General features: G+C 31.9%; 1 protein-coding gene across 1 annotated transcript in view; it reads left to right on the forward strand.

Annotated features, from left to right (window-relative positions):
• The window catches only part of eRF1 (eukaryotic release factor 1), a 62,491-nt gene extending 40,460 nt beyond the window's left edge, over positions 1-22,031 (forward strand). Inside the window, exons 8-11 of the mRNA XM_085817545.1 lie at positions 1,242-1,306; positions 15,118-15,190; positions 18,923-18,997; positions 21,503-22,031. Of these exons, the coding sequence (XP_085673671.1) occupies positions 1,242-1,306; positions 15,118-15,190; positions 18,923-18,997; positions 21,503-21,582 (293 nt within the window). The 3' untranslated portion in view covers positions 21,583-22,031. The remainder of the gene's footprint in view (positions 1-1,241; positions 1,307-15,117; positions 15,191-18,922; positions 18,998-21,502) is intronic.
• Positions 22,032-23,133: the final 1,102 nt, after the last annotated feature.

The following is a 23,133-nucleotide window of genomic DNA, read 5'->3' on the forward strand; positions in this document are numbered from 1 at the left end:
AACTAAGATTTCCATCAATATAAAATTTTTAAAAAACTATAGATTTGAATGGAATTAGCCAGAGCCTAATATTTAGTAATTAATTAATTGTTTTAAATTTTAATCTATATATATAAAGAAGAAAATTTGTGTATTTGTTATCTAATAACTCGGTCGCTACTGTAACTATCGTCGGCAAACTTTCTACACTTTTTTATGGGTCCTGTAAAAGGTCAACGTCTACATTTTATCCAAAAGAAAGTAGCTAAAATCGGAGATATTAATTAAAAACTCGGAAAAACGATAATTTTCGCCCTCATTTTTTCAGTGGCATTGTTTCCCATTGTCTCGCAAGCTGCAGATGAAAATCTGCTTTATTTCGAAAGTTGTTGCCACTGCTCGCTTTCAAATTGTAGAGTTTGTTAATAAAACATTTCTAAGTTTTACAGTGATATAAAATAGCATTGCCAAACAATAAATGCATTATTCCCAATTCCAAAAATTTGTGGGAAGCCATTTCGACTATTCTCATCTTTGTACAACTTTTAATCAACTAAAATATTAATTAAAAATTCTGAAAGCACTAATTTTAACACTCATTTTTCCGACTGGCGACAGTCTCGCGCATTGCAGATAAAAATATTTTATTTCGAAAAATGTTGCTACTGCTCACTTTCAAATGGTAGAGTTTGTTAATCAAAAATTTGTAAGTTTCGCAAAATCTATGTATATAAGGAAGAATGTCTGTTTGTGTGTTTGTTCGCGTTATTGATTTCTGTTGAATTATGATCGACATTTAATCAGCTAAAATTGAATATAAGTGAAACATTGGATGAAATTTCAGCTTTCATTACTGTTTGATTAGAAAGACGGAAATTGTTAAAAACTGCACTCAATTTTTGCTGACATATTGAGAGAGAATTAGCTTTTCTATCGAAATTTTTTATGTGGGTTCCATATCGCATCAGACTGAAAAATGTATGACTATGAATCGTATTTTTTGCATCATTATTAGAGAAGGATTACGGCAGTATCGTTCTCTTTATTATTAGATGCATTACTCTCAATCTAACTTAACTTCCATCAGGTACTTCCGCTAGTTTAGTATATTTTACAGCTAAATCTTGTTTAATTATTTTAATAATCAAAATTGTGCTTTTCATTCTAAATCAGGCTTTACATGTTGGAGTTATAGTATTTTATAAATATGTATAATGTTTTTTATGTGAAGCAATTTTTATACATTGAAACTTGTTTTTCAGAGGAAAAAGTGCTTCATCTGACTCCTGAGCAAGAAAAAGACAAAACGCATTTCACAGACAGAGAGGTACATTTTATTGAAAAATAATTTGCTACATATGTGTTATTATGTTTTCTATAGTGTAATTGTTTCAAAATACTCAGATGTGTGATAGTTTCTTTGTAAAATTTACCAAAATACCCCCCAACCAAATAATCTCCTTTTTACGAAATTGGCAGATTTTAATCAACCTCTAGTATTATTATAAAAGTAACTTGATGATTTGTTTAATGTTGAATGCAGTGCCATTATTAGGGCATAAGGATGTGTTATGTTTTTCTTTTAAATGCAGAAAAGTTATTAGCATTATAAATGGGATTTGTTGCAGAGGGACATAAATTGTATATCCCTCAATATTGGTTTTTATTATTCAAATCCGATGTAATCTAAAGCTGTTCTTGCATTTAAACTTTACATTGACATATTTATCTTCCAGTTCGAATATTTGTATTATGCAAAAAAGGTTGTTTAAAATGTGTGTCATTTAGGCATTGATCAAAAATATTACTTTGAAAACAAAACATTCATTTTGATTTTGATTAGTGTAATGAAAGAAAAAGAAATATGTACATTCAAAAGTCTGTAATCCGCATCTCAAAGCTATAAACTTTCTGCGCATGTGTAAAAGCATAATACGTTTACGCATGCGCATGTGCATAATACATTTATGCATGCGCTTACGCATTCGCGTTTAATGTATAACGGATTGTATAAGCTAAGCTAAAATTATCTAATTATCCATTTCAGTTCATGTTGCAGATTGCATTGTTCCTTAATCTTCGAATTGGATCCGGCTTATTATTTTTTGCAGACTGTTAGAGCAATTTTATAAAAGTAAGCTTGAACTTTCGATTATGTCAAAAAGAATTTCCGATTCTGGATCTACAAAGCGAAAGCATGTTTCAATGTCCATCAAACAAAAGTGGAATTGCTGCAAAAAATGGATAAAGGCATATCCTTTGTTCCTCTGACCAATCCGAAATCTGTTTTATCAATTTCACACTGCTCTGCGGAGGGGGAGACGTTGCTGCGCGCAATGCACTGGAAGTTAATGTGTCAGCACTATCCTTATCTTCAGGGCAGATGTTTTTATTTTATTAGGCTTCATTACTAAATGTAGTATTTCATCTCAATATACTCTGTCTTTGATATGATTTAAACCAAATTCATTGTAAATATCACGAATACACATCAAATAGTTTTCTGGTTGCAATCTTCTAATTTCGGCTATGCGTAATGCATGCTTTACGCGTGTGTGCTTTCAAAGAAATGTTTAATAAAGTAAACAAATAAATATTAAGCTTTTTTTTTTTTTTTTTTTTTTTTTTTTGTAAATTTTGATACCCTTTAGATCATACTTGCTCTTTATTTCATAAATTACAGTTTCATATTTTTAATTTTATAATTTCTGCATGCCATCTTACCAGATTTAAATTGATGATCGATAATTGAAGTCCCGACGAGTCAGGATTAAAGACTTGACTGTAGTAATCTGTTGTTTTCCCAGTCTTCTGTCTCAAATACTTATGCTTCTGAATTTTTACTTTCCCTTACCTATATTAGATTTTGGGTAAAATTGGATGACCAAATGTAAACTTTGAATGAAGCCTATAAGATTTTTCAGCAATCAATACAACATAACATACTGTTTTATATATATATAAGCCAAAACATATTATTGCAGTTGAATAAGCATTGTTTACTTATACCTATATATCACAGGAGATATACATATTGTACAGGTCAAAATTAATTTATATGTATTGATATTGTAGAAATTGAGTAAAAAACTTACAAAATGAAGAAAAATTATTAGTAGTTCTTGGTAGAAATATATCGTATGATGGGAGATTTTCTCTCGCATTTATCCTGTAAGCGATGGAGGAACAAAGTGTCCATACCAGATGTACACTGCATAAAAAAAGGGGAGACAGTTCTGTATCTTCCATTTTACTTGATCAATTGGTGAAATTCAAATTGCCTTTTTCTTATCTTTAAATATATAGAGCATCATTCTGGCATAGGTATTTTGACACAAAATCAGACTTTTCTGAAATGACGTGCCAATTTTTCTCCATATTTCGGTTCTACGACTCAAATTATGCCCAAATATTAAATTTTGAAGTAAATCATAAAAATGTATGAATTATATTTGGATTAAGCCTAATTTTCAAATTCAGGAAGAAGGAATCAAGTTTAATTTTTTTAAAAAAAGAGAGAGATTTTCTAAATATAGAAAAATGTCCGAGATTTTGGCCATCCCTGGTTTGGGATTTTTTCGGATATGAGATCATCAGTTTAAATCTAATAAGATAGCATGTAGGAATTGTAAAACTAAAAACGTGAATCATGAGTTATGAAATAATGAAGCATTTATGATCTAAAGGGTATCAAAATTTACCAAACAAAACTTAATAATTCTAAAGATATGCTCAATCTAAAATTGTTTTGTAATATTAGTCTTGAACTGAATTTTATAGTTTAAGTGCGAAGAACATGATGTTTAATAAATAAAGGGGAAAAAAACACCCCTTTGGACATAATTTAAAATCTGAAACCTTTCAAATTTTTTTTAATATTTCTTTCAATGTAAGTTGTTTAGCTTTGTTTTTGTGCTAATACTTTCTCTTTAATTCTATAGACAGATACAACTTCTTTTTCAGTTGCAAAGTTCCATTGTTCAAGTCCTGTAATTTCAGGGTCAAGAATTCCAACTGACTTGTCAATGGAAATTTTTTTTTGTTTTTAGTAATCTCTCTGTGACTTTCTGCACGATAAGTAGTGGTATTTTCTGGATCTAGAACCATGCTACAGATTTTACCATTCATTACTTTATTGATGATTGGGGCATTGTCATCACTATGTAAAACTTCTATTAACTACCCTCTTTCGCTGAATTCTGCTGCCCGGTGTGGCCATTTGAGCTCTGGCACTGGCTTTGCCGTTATGTGAAAAACAAATCGATTATTCTTTCAAATAACACTAAATGTAATCTTTTGGTTTATGAGTATCATTAACAAGATCTATTTTTAGCTTAGGAAGAGAAAATTTTGTTTAAATTCTTTTCTCTTCAACATTTTGTAGTGTGTTTAACTTAAATCTGTAATCGGCGACAAGCGTAAGGCCAACAGAAAAGGTTATCATACTCTTTCGTTACTCAATTACTAATATAAAAAACAAAAAATTTAGGCATTGCTACATGAGTCATCACTCAAATTGTTATGTGTTGATAAACATGCGGTGATGAAAGGAAAATATAAGTAATTAATCTCCAGGTTGCCATCAAGAATATGTTTCTACATAGAATGTTTTGTTTTGACATGTATGCCAAGCAGAAACGCAGCTATGGAGTCAAATTATTGATCACATAAATTTATGCTAAAATCATAATTTCTTCAATTACGAGGTATGTTATTTAGTGCTGAAGTGAGATTAAGAATTGGGACTGTTCACATGTTTTATTGTGAGGAGGGAAATCAAATGTGTAAAGCAAAAATGGTTTGTGGTGACTGTGATGTCCAGATATTGGACTTTGTACTGTATGTACCAAATTCAATTAACATTGAGGAACTAAAGTTTTAACCCCTTCGAGCCGGGTAGCGAAAACGCACGCTTATCGCTGAGGCCGGCAGTGTCTTACGCGAGCGTCTCTCCAGGGCCGGGAGCTTTTTTGCTACTAAGCCTAAATCCATGAAATTTCCGAAGTATCAACGCATTGTTTATAATGCTCTATAGAGTATTTAAACGGCTTATGCTTTATAGATATTTTTATATATATACTTTAATTACCTTATTTCTTGTTTAAATGCATATTTTACACATTTTATTTTAATTACTCACCATTTTATGACTTTTAACATTATACATCTGAAAACTAAATATAGTACTTAAAATTATCTTTTCATATGAAAAACTTGAAAACAGGGATCTACACACAGTCCTACGTTACATTCCTTGCACTCGTAATAACTCATTTCTGTTTTGGAGGATTTTTCCGGGAATGTGAACAAACGAAGCATTGTCGTCTCATTTTCTTATCAGTCTCTTCTGAACAAAGTTTTGGAAAATGTCTTTCAGTTAATCTTTCAGAATCAATATCTGAAGTATTTTGCCTCATTTCTGCTATTTCATGCTCTGTTAAACATTTTCATGCTCTGTTAAACATTTCGACATTGCAACGGTAAAAACAGAAAGAATTCACGTCTAACAAGATCTAATTATTTTCTAAAAACTGAACTGCAAACCGAAATACTCAATGCTTTAGCGCATATAAAACTTCTACTTACAATAAACAACTACCACGTTCGAATAAAGTGCGATTTAAAGAGACGTTATAAATCACGCCATTCGGAAACATTTAGTTCCCCGTTTGTTTATATAATCAAAAACATGTGTATGCGAGTCATGCTTCTCTCATTTCGAGTAGAAGGTCTAATGTACATGTACCTGAAACCATATGGACATACAGTGCCATCTTGTGGCAGAAATTATAGTTTGAAAAACGTTCCAGGAGACTGGCACAAATACATGACAGTCGGTAGTAAACGAAAAAATGCACTGTCACACCTGCGTGTCGGCCGGGAGGTGAGTGTGTTCGTTGCTGGCACGTAGACGTGACATTCAGTGTGAAGGGGTTAAGAGCTAATTAAAAAAAAAAAACTGCTCGTGCAATTTTTACAAAACTAGCAGTTTTTTGGGGACCAGTTTAGCGTGATTTGAGTCGTAGAATCGAAATATTGAAAAAACTTTCATGTCATTTCAAAAAAGGTCCTATTTTGTGAAAAATACCTGTATTATAACAATGCTATATATAAATCTGATACATATCCTATGTTGTTCTTTCAAGACATGAAAAACACAAGTTCAGTTTCGTCGATTGGCCCAGTAGAACAGGAGATATAGAACTGTGCCCTTTTTTCGCAGTGTACCTTACTTCTCCATGAAACAGAGCATTCCTTCAGTGGCCTTTTGTCCTTCAATATGGGTCATCATTTTAGCTTTTCCGTTGTCTTTAATCTAATTGTTTTCTGATTCATCTTCATTTTTATCCTTATTGTCTTTCACCAGTGTAACTATTTCTGCATGACCTAAAATTTCACTGTTTTCATCTTTCCGTTCTTCAACATCATCACCACTAACTTCTTTGCAGCCTGGATTTTTTTTTAAGTAAGTCAACTATTTTACAATTTTCTTCTCTGCTTTTATGAAATTCGTTTTATGAACGGTCCAGCAACTTTCTTCAAGAACGAAGGAGGCTTATGTACTCGATTTCACTCCAAGAATGAATTAGCCATTCAACATATCTATTTTCTTGAGTTTCTTAATCATATCGCACCCTTCGTCCATGGCTAGGACAAGAGACGAAAGAAGTTGACATCTGTATGTTTTCTTCAGTGCCTTTAAAATGCCTTAGTCCATCAACTGACACACTGAAGTTACATTAAATGTTATATCTATAACATGGATGTTATATCTTCTTCCCCTACATGTTCTGCATCAGGATGGGATGAGGCATTGTCTAGAACAGAGTTTCATAAACTGTGGGTCGTGGCGCTAATTGGGGAATCTGCAATAGGTGGTCGCCAAAAATTTTAATATTTCTTTAACTTATTGGAATAATATTAAAATTACCAAATATTTTTACATAATGCATCCAAAAATAGATAAAGATACGAAAATACAGACAACGAAAACATTTGGATGCATTTTTTTATAATAAAAATATTCATTTTACTTTAAAAAATTAATGACCTAAAACTGCAGTAGTATATTACAGTATGTGAAAAAACTGATAGTTTCACTCTTGTATGTGTTGGATTTGCACAGTGCTTATGGGGTCCCACAAAATTTTCATAAATATTAAGGGGTCCCTACACCAAAAAGTTTAAGAAACCTTGGTCTAGAATGAGAATTGCATTCCTTGGAAGATTTTTTTTATTTTAAAAACTTTCCCACAGATGGAACGAACTGCTCATGATGCGGTACCAAGCAGGAAAATCATAGTATGTTTTGGTCCCATTGGTGTCCTTTTTTATGTTTTTAAACGGCCAGCGATTTTTGATTTCCCTGTGAGCGCTAGTTTGAGTTTATGGCTGCTTGTTGCATTGCTGCATGCCACTCTCCCTGCTTCTTTTGTAGCCAGGTGTCAATTTTTCTTCTGTGGATTCTAGCATTCGAAAATTCAGACCAGTCTCATAACATTTATAAATCAGATCTCCAGATATACCCTCATTTTAAATTAGTTTGTGGAAATTGTCCTTGAGTAGCAGTTTCAAAGTTAGCAGATAGCTTTTCCCCACAAATGTATAACTGCCTACTTTTTCCATCTGTTGAAGCAGCATTTGCAGTAAATCCATGCTTTCTCCCTTTTTGAAATTCATCATAAATTAGGATGACATCTTAAGGCCCTAAAATTTATTTTGAAATTTTAGGGCTTTCTCTTGTAAAATTAGTTCTGAAATAGGTGTTCGCCTTGCTGCCTGATCCACAAAAGAAGCTTCGCGCTGACTATTTTTGTATTTACAACCTTTCATAGTTTTCCTCTCCTTTAAATTATCCGTACATACTCTTTACACACACCAAGACTCGATTTTGAACCTCCCCTTTTTTTTTTTCTAGCCTGTCACAGTAGTCTCTCAATACCTAAATCCATGGTAATTTGTTTACCTTAACTCAGCCTCTTTAAGGCATCTAGTTTCATTTCCATTGTCGCATTAGTTTGTTTTCTTTTTAAAACAACATTTTCGCTTTACAGAATATCAAAAGTTTCCAAGAAAATGTTAAAATTATACTCCTGGATGTGAGCTGAGAAACGATACCCGTTGAACTGTTGTGAGTTTAGTTTGCAGTAAGACGCAGTCATCAAACTTCAGGCAAGTCTCCTAACGTTTCACAACAATGGAAAGAAATATGAGCCAGCTGCTACCTAAAGGGCCGTTCAGACTGCGATTTATCTGGAGTCAGTATCGTGTGTCGACTAGCTCCGTTATGCGTGTAATTCAGAATTTTTAACTCGCTGCACTATGGGGAAGAACTGGTTTTGGAGATGAGCCGGCTAAGTTACTTGTCTCCATTAGCTCAGCTAAACCCCACTCTGAACTGCTCTTGACTTTTTTCGTAACCTCGAAAGAAGCAAACAGCGGTGCTAAGTATTACAACATATCTTGAAATTTGTTAGGCAGTTCCAAGAATTAATGGTACAATGCGAAAACTGCAAAAATTACAGGAAAAAAGAACACTCAAATCTTTGAACAGAACAGGAAAGACATAAGTAATAATTATATGTACTGTATGTAATATTTGCTCAGTTTGGCTTAGAAATATCTTTAAAATGTTGTCGAGATATGGGGAACCGAGTTTGCAGGATTCCACTGTATTATAAACACTTAATTTTCTTGAAAAACAGTTGTATGTTATTCACCTACATAACAAAACACAATTGTTATTTGAAAAAAAAAGGGGGGGTCAAACATTTGATTGTTTGTATACATTTAGGAAAACCAGTTTTTGCACATGGCAGTTATACCTAACAAAATATAATGTAAAATTTCGAATTACAGAACTTTTTTATTTATTGGAATAACATCAGGTTTTGTTGTTTATCAACCGAAAGTGATATTATTTAAAGCTTATTCCTTATTACAACGAATTGGCAGGAGTTCATTTGCTGGCCACATTAGAAGGAAGTATTGTATTTAAATAGAAATAAATATCCATTTGGATGATTTTTTTTACATGACATTTGTACTTATGGACAGAATAAAGGATGATTTTTTCAAATATGCATTTAAAATATATTCAAAACATTTGTGTGTGTAACATGTGTGCGAATGTATATCTATATCGCATAACTCAAAAAAAGATTATCCATTACATTTTAAGTATGAGACTGTTATAATGTCTAGTTGTGCACATCCCCTTTTTATTGTATTCAATGGTACCTAAAGTGTCATATATTCAACCCTTACTCAGCTTAAAAGCCCTTACCCAGACGGATATTTTTGCAATCATTAATTGTAGACGTATACTTCCAGTTACTGAATTGTTTGAAGTACGTAAATTCATGTTTAATTTTGGAATGTTAACATGTCAATTTTGGAATACTTATTTTTCTATAAGTAGTGAAATCTTACTTTTAATGTAATCTTCCTGTTCCCATACTTATATTTAGGAACATTTTATTCTCATTGTGAAAAAATAAAATTATAAGAAGTTTGATACCTATGTGAAAAAAGTTGACCGGGATATTTAATTTCAAAATTTTAATTTTTTAATGTTAACTGTCCGTGACAGATTGGTTAATTAAGCTAAAATAATTTGTGGAAATAAGTTTAAAAGAAGGGCAGCCAAAAAATTATATAATTAAATAAGCAGAAAGATGTCCACATCAGATTTTTTATAAAGTATCGCATGTTAGCTTGCTGCAGAGAATTAGGAAGAACTTTAAATATTATGTTCTATTATATTTTCCATTAAGTGAAAATTGCTTTTAAAGTTGTGCACATTAATTTAAAATGGAATATGGCTGTATTCTTTACCAGTTTCCTTAGGTATAAAATTCTATGGTATGGTATTTAAATTTTTAAAATAATTCTGAAGTAAACGGTAAATTTCTATTTTTATTAGATAGCTCCTCAGTTTTATCTGTTTTCCCGGTAAATCATCAGGCCTTTAATTTTTAATATTTACTAAAAAAGGCATTTACAGCAATAAATTATTAAATTAATGAAGCTTAAGTTGTGCGCTAGTAATTTTTAGTACTTTTTTCTATTTGAATTGCTACAACCAATTGTAGATAGACATATATAGAACTTTTTGTGAAAATTCAACTGTTGTTTGATGAGGTTAAAATAATACGCCGAATAACAATTATTAGATAAGTTAAACAACAAGAATAAGCTCTTAAAAAGGTGTAAAGATTTTTCTAGCTGGGAAATATTTACTTCTCCAGTGATGTTTAAGGAGTTAATATTTTATTTCAACAAATGACAACAAATTTCAATTTGTAACTAAATTTATGTATTCAATTGTATGTACATTACTTGTTAATTTTATTTCCATTGTGTTTAAAAATACTCTGGTGAATAAAAGTTTTTCATTTATGCTCTTTATACAAATATAAAAAAACTGGAACATGAAATTATACAGAGAGCATATAATTTAGAATATATAACAATATATGACTAAATTTACCATCAAAATTGTATTATAATAGTGTTGCTGCATAGCATAAAAACCTCTTGAAAACTCCTGGTTATTCATGTTTAACCTTTTACGCCACAATATTCCATAAATGGAACATCGATTTTAAAGCTTTCTAAAAAATACAATTTTATTCATATTGCTTTGTAAAAATTACTATATAGAGAGAAAATATGGGTTGATTTTTTTTAACAGCAGTATAAAGTTGCTAAAACGAATAGTATCTTGATATAAAAAAAAAAAAAAAATTATCGTGTTACCTTTTTTCTTATTTCTCTCCAAGCAAAATGAAAAAATTCATATAAAATTAAAAATTAAACAAATGTTTTTGTTACTATGAGCTAAGAAATGTGGATTTTCCAGAAAGGGATCATTGACGTGTAGAGTTATTTTTTAACATGATAAATTTATTTTGATTACTGCGATAGAAGAAGGGGAAAGATTTTTCTGAATGTGAAAGTTCTCAGGAAATATTGAGAAAAGATATTTATAACTGTTGATCTGTTTTCAACTCCCGTATTCCTCCCTCCTCCTCTTCCGTCGCACATTCACATAAGGATTTGAAGTAGGTTACTCACAGTTGATAAAGAAAAGCATGTGGCCTTTCATCATGAACTATACCTCGACAACATTTTCTTTCTTGAGGTTGTTTATGACTCAGTTGTAAAGGCGTATTACAGTTGAGCCGCCCAGACGGTATATCGGTTAGGGAAGCCAGACTGTGATACTGAAGGACCTTGGTTCGAATCCGGAGAAGGTATGGATGTAAAATTGTCTGTCCCTTCATAGGAGGTAATGGTGGCTGCCTATTAGGTACAATAAAATGGCCACCACTTCTACCATTAGTAGTAGCCAGTGCCATTATAGGCAAGCGCCCGCCATTCAAAATATTGTTACAAAATGTACAGGTGGGGTAAGATGGCTTCCCCGCAAAGAAGTTTTAGGGTTGCCATAAAATAGCAAGGAGGGCAGGGTTGCCAAAATTGGCAATATGCCATGGACGGATGGAGAACTTTCTGGAACATATTCTTACCAGTTTAGCCCAGAATGTTCTCGAACACAAATCGAATGCTATATAAAACTTGCTGGTACGCAGAGAGTCAGTTACGAGTCGATGTCTAGTCTAGCGAGTCAGTCCGTGCAGAGTGATCGAGTTAACAGCCGGGCAGCAAGTGCCGAGTGGGTCCTCGAGTGCACCGAAAGGGTCTGGTTGTATCGTGGTTAGTGCATCATCGAGAGAGCATGTTGAGCTCCGATAACGACTGAACTGAAGAGTCGGGAGCTGTACTCTAGTGCTTTGCCGTGAAGTTATCTCCGCCGTGATAGCCTGATAAGCTGGAAGCTATGTCACTGATCGTGTCAGCATGCTTATTATAGTTCACCGACGACTGTAAAAACATGTTTTTGGAACTGTCCTGACAATACTGGCCAATAAAGTGTGTTTCGATACTTCATTAAGTCGTATGGTCAGTATTCACTCCAAATTTTCACGAACCTGAAGAAAGAAAATAATGTAACACTATATATACAGTACAAAGTCCATTATCCGGAATGATCTATAATCCAGATCTCAAAGCCACAAACTTACGTATGCGAGTAATACGTTTATGCATGCGCGTAAAGCCAGTAAAGCGTTCACCCATGCGCGCTTCCGATAGTGAAGAAAGTGACAGAGAGGTTATTGAAAACGAAAAAAATTTTGATTGACAAGTTAGTTGGTATTCTCGAGATGGCAATTACTGGACTTGAACAATGGAAAATTGTAACTGAACAAGAAATCATGTCTGTTTATAGAATTAAAGAGAAAGTATTAGCACAAAAAAAGAAGCAATTTAAACAACGTACATTGAAAGAAATGTTTAATAAAGTAAACAAATAAATATTAAGGTTTTTTTTTGTAACTTTTGATACCCTTTAGATCATAATTGCTCTTTATTTCATAAATTACGGTTTCATATTTTTAATTGTATAATTTCTGCATGCCATCTTACCAGATTTAAATTGAGGATCTATAATCCGGAATCGCTGAAGTCCCGGTTACGGACTTTGTACTGTAGTATATTACAGTTGGGATTGAAATCACATGATTAGAGATTTCCATTACTATCCCATAGTTTGCATTTTTCATCAGTTCGTGAACATACTGTATACTGATGTCTCATTTCAGACTGCTGAAGAGGCATTGGAATGTTTTTATACATTATTAGATGGATGAAGAATGTATTGATATAACTGCCTACAGAAGAAAGTGGATGTTTGACAGATGAGGAAGTTGTAAATGAAAATATCTTTTAGCCTATTTTGCCAGCGGATATATGTGGAAAAATCGAAATTTCTAGTGAAATATCTCGTGAAATCTCATTTGATCCTCAAGAACCTTCATCTTCAAAGGGAAGGCGGAATTTGAAGCGAAAACTAAAGGCCAATGAGAAAGACATTGAAAATATTTATGAAGTGTTTCACGAATTATAATCTGCAGTTGAGATTTTTTACAAGTTCATAACAACAAAAAATTTGCTGCATTTACAAGGTAACCAAAAAAGTTCGTGCTGTTTCTGATATGACATTGGAAGAGTTAACCTTAGCATAAATGAATAGGTTAGGATGGGAGTCTGGACATTGACCAAGAGTATAAAAGCGCGTTGCATTGGTGCTTCAAACATAACTCGCACATCGACTGATAGAAATAGATGCGTGTTTGCTGTATAATTTTAAAGTGGGCCTGTCTGCAGCAGAATCAAGTTGCCGAATTTGCCAGGCCTTTGGGAATGATGCTGTTAACGAACGAACTGCTAGGCAATGGTTCCAGATGTTCAGATCAGGGAATATGTCTCTTAATGATGCACCACGCAGCTCTAGTTGACAAGTGCTGGATGATGAGGCCTTAAGAGCAACCATAGAGAGTGACAGTAGCCAAACATGTGGTGAGCTTCCTGCACACTTCCAGGTATCTGATGAAACGATCAGACTCCATTTGCACCGCAAGGAAAGGCATACAAGCTGAGCAAGTGAGTCCCCCATTCACTGTACGATGCAAACAAGCAACAGTGTATTGCTGCCTGTTTGTCATTCCTTACTCGGCACCGCAGTGCATCCATATTTAATCGAGTACTCGCCATCGATGAAAGGTGGGTCCAGTATAACACTTCCAGACATTGGTTGTCACCACGGGACTCTGTGCCTCACAATGTTAAATCTTCTCTGCACCCACGCAGAATCATGCTTTGTATCTGGTGGACTAGTCGCCAGGTGGTGTGCTCTGAGCTCCTGCCAATGGGCTAAAGCATCACAGCAGGCCTGTACTCGCAGCAGTTTGGAACATGTGCATCAGGCACTGGTGCATAAAGAGCCAGCATTTGTCAGTCATTACGTGTGTACTCCTCCTCCATGACAGTATGATATAAACGAGGCAATGCAAGACAATATGAGGCTGCATGTGGCTCATGAGGTCAGGAACACAATCCAGCGACTGGGTTGTGAGACACTACCCCATCCACCATACTCCCTAACCTCGCACCAACAGACTACCACCTTTCCCATTCCCTGGACAACCATCTTCGTGGGAAATCCTTCAGCAACTGGCCAGACCAAAAAGGCTCTCACATACTTCTTTTCGTCCAAAACTCCAGAGTTTTACCTCGATGCCATCGTACAGCTAGCCTGGCAAAAGGCACTGGATGCTGATAATGATTACTTGGAGGATTAGTGGTGATTATTATTTGTTTTATGACTTTTTCCTTCTGACTGTCCTAAACGGCAAGAACGTTTTTGGTTACCTTGTAGCAAATATGACATGTTTTCATGTAAATCAGGAAGGAAAAGTTTTAGTGGTAGATGAAAACGATATAGGACAGGTGTTTGGATTATTATCTAGCGAGTATCGGCAAGTACCTGGAGAAGATTTATACCAGAGCACTCAAGAAGATCTATCTGTTCCAGTTGTTTCTTCTTTAATGCCCAGAATTATATTTAGAAAATTGGAGGGGGAATCCATATTATAGATAACCACATTGGCATTAGGAGATAAAGTGGGAAAAGTTTCACCCTTTCCACAAGAATTGAAAAACAGTTTTCAGCAGTTTGGCGTCATCCATTCTAAACTGAGTATAGATCAATCGATGGTCCCCTTTTTATGGTTATCATTCGACTAAAATGTTAACATAAATTGCTAACAATTATTGTAAAATTCTTTTATAAATTCCTTCTTATCGTCTATGTAACTTTGTTTTAATTTATTGTGAAAGCTTTTTTTCTGTGGAAGCTTCATCTCTTCTAAGGAACTTTGGTGGAGTAGCTTTGTGGTTCTAAGGGTGTAGCCTGCCTATTTTTATGCTTAATCTATGTAATTGCTGAATAACATTTAGAAATTCACTTACTAATACTGGAAGACTGTGGACAAAAATATCGTTCTTGTTTTATAAAACTTTCCCGCCAACGTTCCATTTATGGAACATGTTATATAAATCATTTTAAAAAAAATTTCCATCCATAATTCTTATATTTAAGTTTGTAGGATTTTTATATTTATTTGTAATGGCATTTATTATATATTGTGATCATTTTTATTTTGCCAAATTTGAAGATTTCTGTGAATATACTTAGATGAAGGGTTCAACCTTTTTTTTCCCCCTGAACAGACAGGTGTTGAATTAGAACTTGTTGATTCAGTGCCTCTTTTAGAATGGTTAGCGAACAACTATAAAAGTTTTGGTAAGTATTTTTATGATTGATGTTAGCAGGTTTCCTGCTAATTAATGGAGAATTTGTATGTAAAGAATGCTCTCTCATTATATGCTTTGCCAATTTCGACAGCCAATAGAATTTAGACAATTTTCGTAATAGACGACCAATTTTCGTAAAGTTGCTTGTTCTTTATAAAGTGCTTCTTTTGTTATTGTTTATGAACCAAATAATACCTATTAGTCATAAAGCTAGCTGAGAATTTTTTTGGAGAGGGAGGGCCTATTCACAAAATCACCGATGAGTCGAAAATTTTTTACAGTTGCACGGATAATCAAAAATGTTCTGAATATATCTTATTGTTATGCTCTTAGTTGTCATTTAAAAGTTTAAAAAGTAGTTTCATTTTATTAATATAAAGTAATTCCAGGTTTTTCAAAAGAATTATTTTACTACTTTAAGAAAAAAAAAAAGCATTTTTTATTTTATAATTAAATGTTGTTATTCAGTAGAAATACAGTGTACTTATATATTTATTTAACGTTTTTTCCCATTAAAATGTTAATATGCAACCTACGTAATCTACTAAGGCTTTCTGAAAGAGCAAATGTATAATGCTTTTGCTTCCTTTTCCATGCAGGAACTTTAATCATATTGAGTTCCAATTTAAATATTCCTCATAGCTGTTTAATTTATATTGGCCATGAGTTAAGGGTCAGCTGTTAAAAATGGCTGCAAAGATTTTTCTTGCTGAAAAATGTGAAGAACAGAAACTGAAAAACGTAAATTTTTATCTAATAAATACAGCATTTCATATTTAATCTTACTGCAAATTTGTGCAAAATGATGGCAGAATCTTTCTATTATTTCCCAGGAATCCAAATTTAGCATAGAAATTAAAGGGTAAAATACAAACACATCTCACAAAGACATGGCTTAGAATCCACAAAATCTCCTAATCTGCAGACATTCTGCAAAATTCCAAAGCGTTTGAATTCTCCGACTTGTAATGTTTTTCACAATAAACATCAGTGTGGAGTATGCCAGATTTGAATGTTATATACAGTGTAGAAGTTTTCATTTCAAATTTAAATTTAAAAACCTTTTTTAATATAAGTTAAACTGTATAAAATTCTAACACCAAAATGATTTATGTAATGTAGAAATTATATTAATGACCCACAGTTGTTTATTTTCATTAATGTGATTTTATATTTGTTTGGAAATAACAGGATTAATATGCAGTGTTCTTAAATATTGTTGCGTGCATACGTGTTCGTAATGGATTAAATGCATAAGTCGATAAAAAGTTAATAAATCCCAAGAAGTAAAACAAAATGCTGAAATTTCCTCAGAGATAATGATACAATATCACAATGTTGTATTTCAAACTACTAAATCATTAAATAGAACACACACACACACACACACACACAAAAAAAAAAAAAAAAAAAAAGAGTAGAGAAAGCTAATCTGATCGCACTGCAAATTTGCTACAGTAAACAACTGAAGAGATTTTTTTAATCAAGCATGAGAACATTCTGGTATTTCTCGATTTTTCTGGATAGCAAAAGAGTACAATTATGAGATATCTATTTATTAAATGTGCATGCTACTGTATTTTTACTTTTTCAGCATAGTTTTTTCTTAAAACTCATTCCATGCAGGATTGCACAGGAAAAGGAAATAATTTTAATTACAATTTTATTAAAAATAGCACTAAATACAAAAAATCGTAACAATATTTCAGTGTCTTGTTTAAACATTTACCAAGATATTTATGAGATTTTGTTTAGAAGCCGTGCACAAATTGAAAAGGAAAATGTATAGGAGCATTTGTACATAACTTAAAGAATCAATTCAGAAAAAAGTTTCTAATGTTGATAGTTCAAGTAATAAACATTATTTTGCAACTTAATAAATATTTGTATATGTGTGTATTGTTGTGTTCTACAGGCTTGTGGTTTGGAGTGATTGATGACAACGCTTGATAAAGAATTAAGACACTATTTAGCCAGTATTACTCATGTCATTTTGAAAAACACATTTACAGTCATAAAAACACTACGACAAACATGCTGAAACAATCAGCAACACATCCTTCAGTCTCTAACAGTGAAGACAGCTTCACAGCAAAGTGCAGCTCCCAACTTTGGCGATCGCTTTCTAAGCTCAGCACACTCAAGATAAACTCTACCGTGCACTAATTCGTGATACACTGCTGCTCTGCGTATAGGCAGGGTTTATATAACTTCTGGTCTGCCTTTCAGAACATTCTGGGCCAAACCGGTAATTTTTCTGGAATGTTCTGCATCCATCTATGTTTTTCGCCAAATGGATGGTTTCATGCCAAATCTAGAAACCTTGCCGTTTTCTGGCAACCCTAAACCTGTTTGTGAGGAAGTTATGTTATCAGGGCTGGGCATTTCATAACTATACGTATATATGGTCTGATATGTTTTGTGTGTGTACTACAGACACACAAAACATAGATGGTACTTTTCCATTTTGCCGACGCAGTCGATAAAGTTGTCAAAAAGGTACAACTGATGCCAAACTGAATATCCTCACTGGTAACCTTTTACGCCTCATTTTCAAAACAAGTCCCAGCCATTTTTTATCAGATTGGTTGTTTCTTTCAGTACTGGCATATAATTACATAGAATTTTTGCCAGATAGTTCAATTTTATGCCCTAAGGCCATTCACAGTAATTAAGTCTATTAGAATGCAATCGCACTGCTCACCCAAAGGCGAAAATATATAAAAGGCAAAATCAAGGGTTAAATTCATCAATTCTAATGAGAATGCATTGTCAAGGTAAAGCACTGCGGTTATTCGTACTAATTGAAATAATTTTTGCATTTAAATTTGTATTCCATATTAAGATTTAACTTGAAATTAATGTAGATAATTACTGAGAGAATTATGTTTTTGTAATGTAGTTTACGTGAGATGCAATCACTTGGGGCGACATGATATGAAGTGGCGAATCAGGATGTTTTACCATGAAAGCATGGTCAATTGTTAAATTAATGTATTTTTACAAATTTATTGTCTTTATTTATTGGCTTTTTACAAAATTTTAAACAATATTAAAATGTTTATGCATTTAAAGTAAAAAATTCTTAGAACTATTATTTGTTAACATTCTTTTATGTGTATACTTAGTGTTGTCACCAATAAAGTCTGCTTGGCGAGATTTGCGCCAGCAAATGGAAAAGTACCGCATAGATCTTATTTATCAAATTTTATAGAATATGTTCTAGAAAACAGTGGAAGGCTTCAGTTTTGGCACACAACCCAGTCATAACATTATTTGCATAAATCAAAAATATTTCTATTTTAATAAATTTTTTTGTATAGTTGTTAAATCATAATTCTAAAATAATAAAACTGCATAACTATTTTTACTACAAGTAAAACAAATAATTTATTATTAGCATTTGAAAACTTAACTTATTTTGGCAAATAAAGCAATAAAATTGTAAATTAAAGAATATTACACACTTGTAAATCAAAAGAATATCCTTGAACGAGTTTAAAGGGTTGAAGACATTTTGAAAAATTAGATTTTGTAATGTTTAACAAAATACTAACTTTAAAAATTCCAAAATTTGAATGTGTGCATCATTTAAAACATTTTTGTAACTAGAAATACAAGTGTAGAAGTAGAGATTTCAAAAATAAAGCTGTAAAGAGATTAATGTTTACGGTGACTACTTAGTGTCATTTTTTGTAATACGATCATTTTTACTTTCTAGGGGCTACTCTTGAAATTATAACTGATCGATCTCAGGAAGGCTCACAATTTGTAAAAGGTTTTGGTGGAATTGGAGGTAAGCATCATTTGTGCACTCTTGAATTAATTTGAACATTCTTCATTTTCAATGATTTGTCATGCGACTATTTTTCGTGTAATGAGAATCCCCAGATCTGATGCCTAGTCTGCTTTTTAGCTTATTTTATTAGGTTCTATTAGTTTTCATGAATGATATGTAATGCATAGTTGGTAACTGTCCCACATTTTCATTACCCCCTCCCCCAATTCTTCTGGCAGATCTTTCAGTTTTTAATATTGAGCTTTAAAATAAAGTCCTAGTATATTATAGACATTTGTAGAACTTTTTATGAAAATTTGCTTCATGTTTACTCAGTTAATATTTAATTCTGTTTTACATCATTAAAGGTATATTACTGAGTTTTACCACATAGTAGTGTATATGCATTAATTATTAATTTTATTTTTAATATTTTAAAATAATTGATAAATAAAAGTTTTTCTTCCCAACTCAGGATTTTGTGAGTATAAAAGTTTAAACAACTACAAAAAGAATTTAGCCAAAGAACTAAAATTTAGAATATTTAATTAAATATTAATATCTTTTTGCAAGTGAACATATTATAAATATCTGAAAAACCTGATATAAAATTTAGTCTGTTGAAGGAGTGCAGCCCAAAAACATATTGGAAAGTCCCAGTTATTTACATATTCGAAGCTTAGAAATAACAGTAGCGAATTTTTTTAGTTGAATAATTTTCAAAAATTGCTATGATCATAGATATGGTCCATAACCAAACTTTCCTGTTATTGTGAGTCAATTTTTATAAAAGTCCATTTTTTGCGTGTTAATAGATGTATTTTAAATTCTATCGACAGTATGAGGAATATTTTTCCTCGCTTTTTTAATGTCATCACAGTAGATGTGGATAAATGGGATCAAATTAAGTGATTGTAATAAAAATTCGAAAATATTGTATTTAGTCGTGTGAGCTGCAAAACTTATTTATAAAAGCAAACGTTAATTTATATGTATATTTAAAAATGCTTAATTTCTGGATGATTTTAGATGTAGGTACATCGAGAAAAAAATAGGACAGTTCTATATCTCCCATTCTACTGTGCAGATTGACGAAATTAAACTTGCATTTTTTATGCCTTGAAAGTGCAACTTAGGATATGTATTAGATTTATATATAGCATTGTTCTAATATAGGTATTTTAACATGAAGTCTGACTTTTCTGAAACGGCATGCCCCCCTCCCAATATTTCGATTCTACGAATTAAATTATACCAAACTGCTAAGTTTTGTGAAAATCGCAAGAGTAGTTTTTAAAAAATTAGCTCTCAAAATTTTAGCTCCTGAGTGTTAATTGAATTTGATATATATTTATTAATATCTCTTTTTAATTAAACTCATTTCATTTCATCCTTTCACATTTAGGTTCATTCCAAGTTAAATTCACTCATTTTTTATGATTCATTTTTAAAATTTGTATTTTTATATCATTTTTATAAATTTTTTGAAAGTTTTGAATTATAATCTATAAAATTTTTACCACCATCTTAAAGTATATGCATTTTTAAGCATACCTGTAAAAAGTTAAGACTTTATTGAAAATTTCCGTGAATTCGTATATTGGTGCATTTTGAAATTTCCCATATTTGTTGAAAGTGATAGTAACATCAAATGTTATTATTACTTTCACAGGCACTTCGTTAAAATTGTTTGAAAGTAGGAATGATGTGACTCTTTTCAGCTTATGCACAATGTAAGGGAAAGGAAAATAGGTTGCCATATATTAAGATGTACGCCAAGATAAATATTTGAATTTCTCCATAAATTTCACACAAAATTTAATATTTGGGCTTAATTTGTGTTGCAGAATCGGAATATGAAAAAAATTGGCATGTCATTTAAAAATATCCGATTTTGTGTCAAAATATCTGTGTTAGAGCAATGTTATGTATAAATCTAATATATATCCTAAGTCGCACATTCGAGACATGAAAAACGCAATTAAAATTTTGTCAATCGGCCCAGGAGAACGAGAGATGTAAAGCTGTCCCTCCCCCCTTTTTTTTTTTGCGTGCTGTGTAACTAGGTTATGTAGATAATTTATTTAGAATTGCTAATTAATTTGTAATTTTTTAAAACAGTATTTAGTTAAATGTATATCTATTTCATGAATAAACTTCATGTTTTGAAATTTTATCATATTTAATCATCTTTGTCTAATCTTTAACCTTGTTCTTTTTATTTACCATCTTAAGTATGGACTACATTCTGCAAGTTTTTCACATTTGACTTTAATGTCTGACATTATAAAATTATATCTATATACTGCAGTAAAATTAAGCCTTGATTTACATGCAAGTATATACAAAATTGTTTTCTTTTGAAAAATATTGACATTGATGTCATGTTTTTCTTATTATCACATGTCGTATTGACAAAGCAATGAAAATTTATTCATATTTATATTAGTGCTGTATTGTTGCTTCAGAATAAAATGTCAAAGCTTTTTCTTTTGACTTAAATTTTTTCTTTTTTTTTTAAAGGAATCCTGCGGTACCGGGTGGACTTCCAAAGCCTTGAAGTTACTGATGGCTTAGATGATTTTGACCTAGACGATTTATAAATTTTTTAAATTTTTGGTGCTAAGACTGTGCATCATTTATGCGGGATAAATACTCGTTTTCAATCCAACATTGTATGTGGATTGGTTGAATAGAACTCTGACCAATTTTTGTACAGAAACTCTAAAAAAATAATAATATAAAACATTCAGTTGGCTTTGGCATCGACACTTGCAAAAGCCACATTCATAGAATGTGGTTCTTGTGATTTTGGGGTTTGGGATATATAGAAATTTACATGAAATTAATTTAAATACTGCTAAAATGATACTGGCAATTAGCATTTTTGAAGAATGGTTTTGCATAGTTGATCATTGGTTGTAAGCCACAGTGGCTTTGTGCCTGATTTGCTTATCAGCGTTAAAAGCTGGTGGGAGACTGGCGTTGCAACAGCTGAGCTCAATTATGTTGAAAAAAATAAACGATGCAAGTTGGGCTTGCGTCAAGCTGATTTCTGCTCTGTTTATTTTATATTTAAGATTGTATTTCACAGAAGTGAAAAATTTTACTTTTCCATGATGTTTTGTAATAAAAACTTTTTCACACTTTATGATATGTACTTTACCATGTATATTCTACATTTATATTTTTGTTACTGAAAATATTCCACGCTTTGACCGTACATATTTTTCTTTGTTGGTTGAAGGTGTTTAATTTTTAAAATGTTTGTTAGAAAACAAAATAGTTTAAAGCTGATGTGGAGAATTTTTAAGCATGATTTTTAAATGTCATTTGAAGCAAGTTTAAAGCTTAAGTTCTTTTATGTGATGGCTCTTTTTTAACATTTCCTTTACACTCCTTAGAAGTCCCAAAAAAAACAATATGAGTTTTTGTTGATGGCTTTAAACATAGCTGCCTTTTTAGTTTCTCTTTAATATTGAAAATTATTATAATTTTAATAACTCTTAAATATTTTCTAAAAAATTTTGAAAGATTACAAAGCATTAATAATCTCTTTTTTCTCTCTCCCCCTTGAATTTTGAGTTTTTTCCCTGTAGGCATATATTAAATTACAGTCTTTCAATTTCAATTTAAGAGGTACTCAAAGGAAAATTACCTAGATATAATAAGTTCTTTTTAACTTCTACATATTATAAAACATAACATAATTGAGCATATTGCTAGCAATTGTTTTATTCATCATCTCAAAATTTAAGGCGGGCATATTTTGCATTATGAAATGATATCTGTATCTTTAAAACTTGTATAAATAATTTGATGAAAAAATATTTTCTGCCGTTGAATTATATCTATTTATTATGTTATCAAAATTTTCAAATATGAGTTTTATTTTTTAAATGGATATTAATTTATTATTTAGTTTAAATTTCCAAGGAGCTTACCATTAGAAATTGTTTGGCCCCCCAAAAAAAAGTTCCTTTCCTTTTACCAAAAAATTATGACTATTAAATTTGAAGGCTTATTCTTACTTATTCGTTTTTGTTTTGTTCATGTAATGGCAATAAAATATAAATATTTTTTAAAAAAAAGTGTTTTTAGTGTAGTCAGTTGTATATAGTCATTCGATTATCCACTGCAAACAGTAAAAAGGA

Source organism: Stegodyphus dumicola, chromosome 1 (genome assembly GCF_044657685.1).
Source record: "Stegodyphus dumicola isolate Sdum_Otavi_A_Nest chromosome 1, ASM4465768v1".
In the NCBI taxonomy this organism is placed as follows: domain Eukaryota; kingdom Metazoa; phylum Arthropoda; class Arachnida; order Araneae; family Eresidae; genus Stegodyphus; species Stegodyphus dumicola.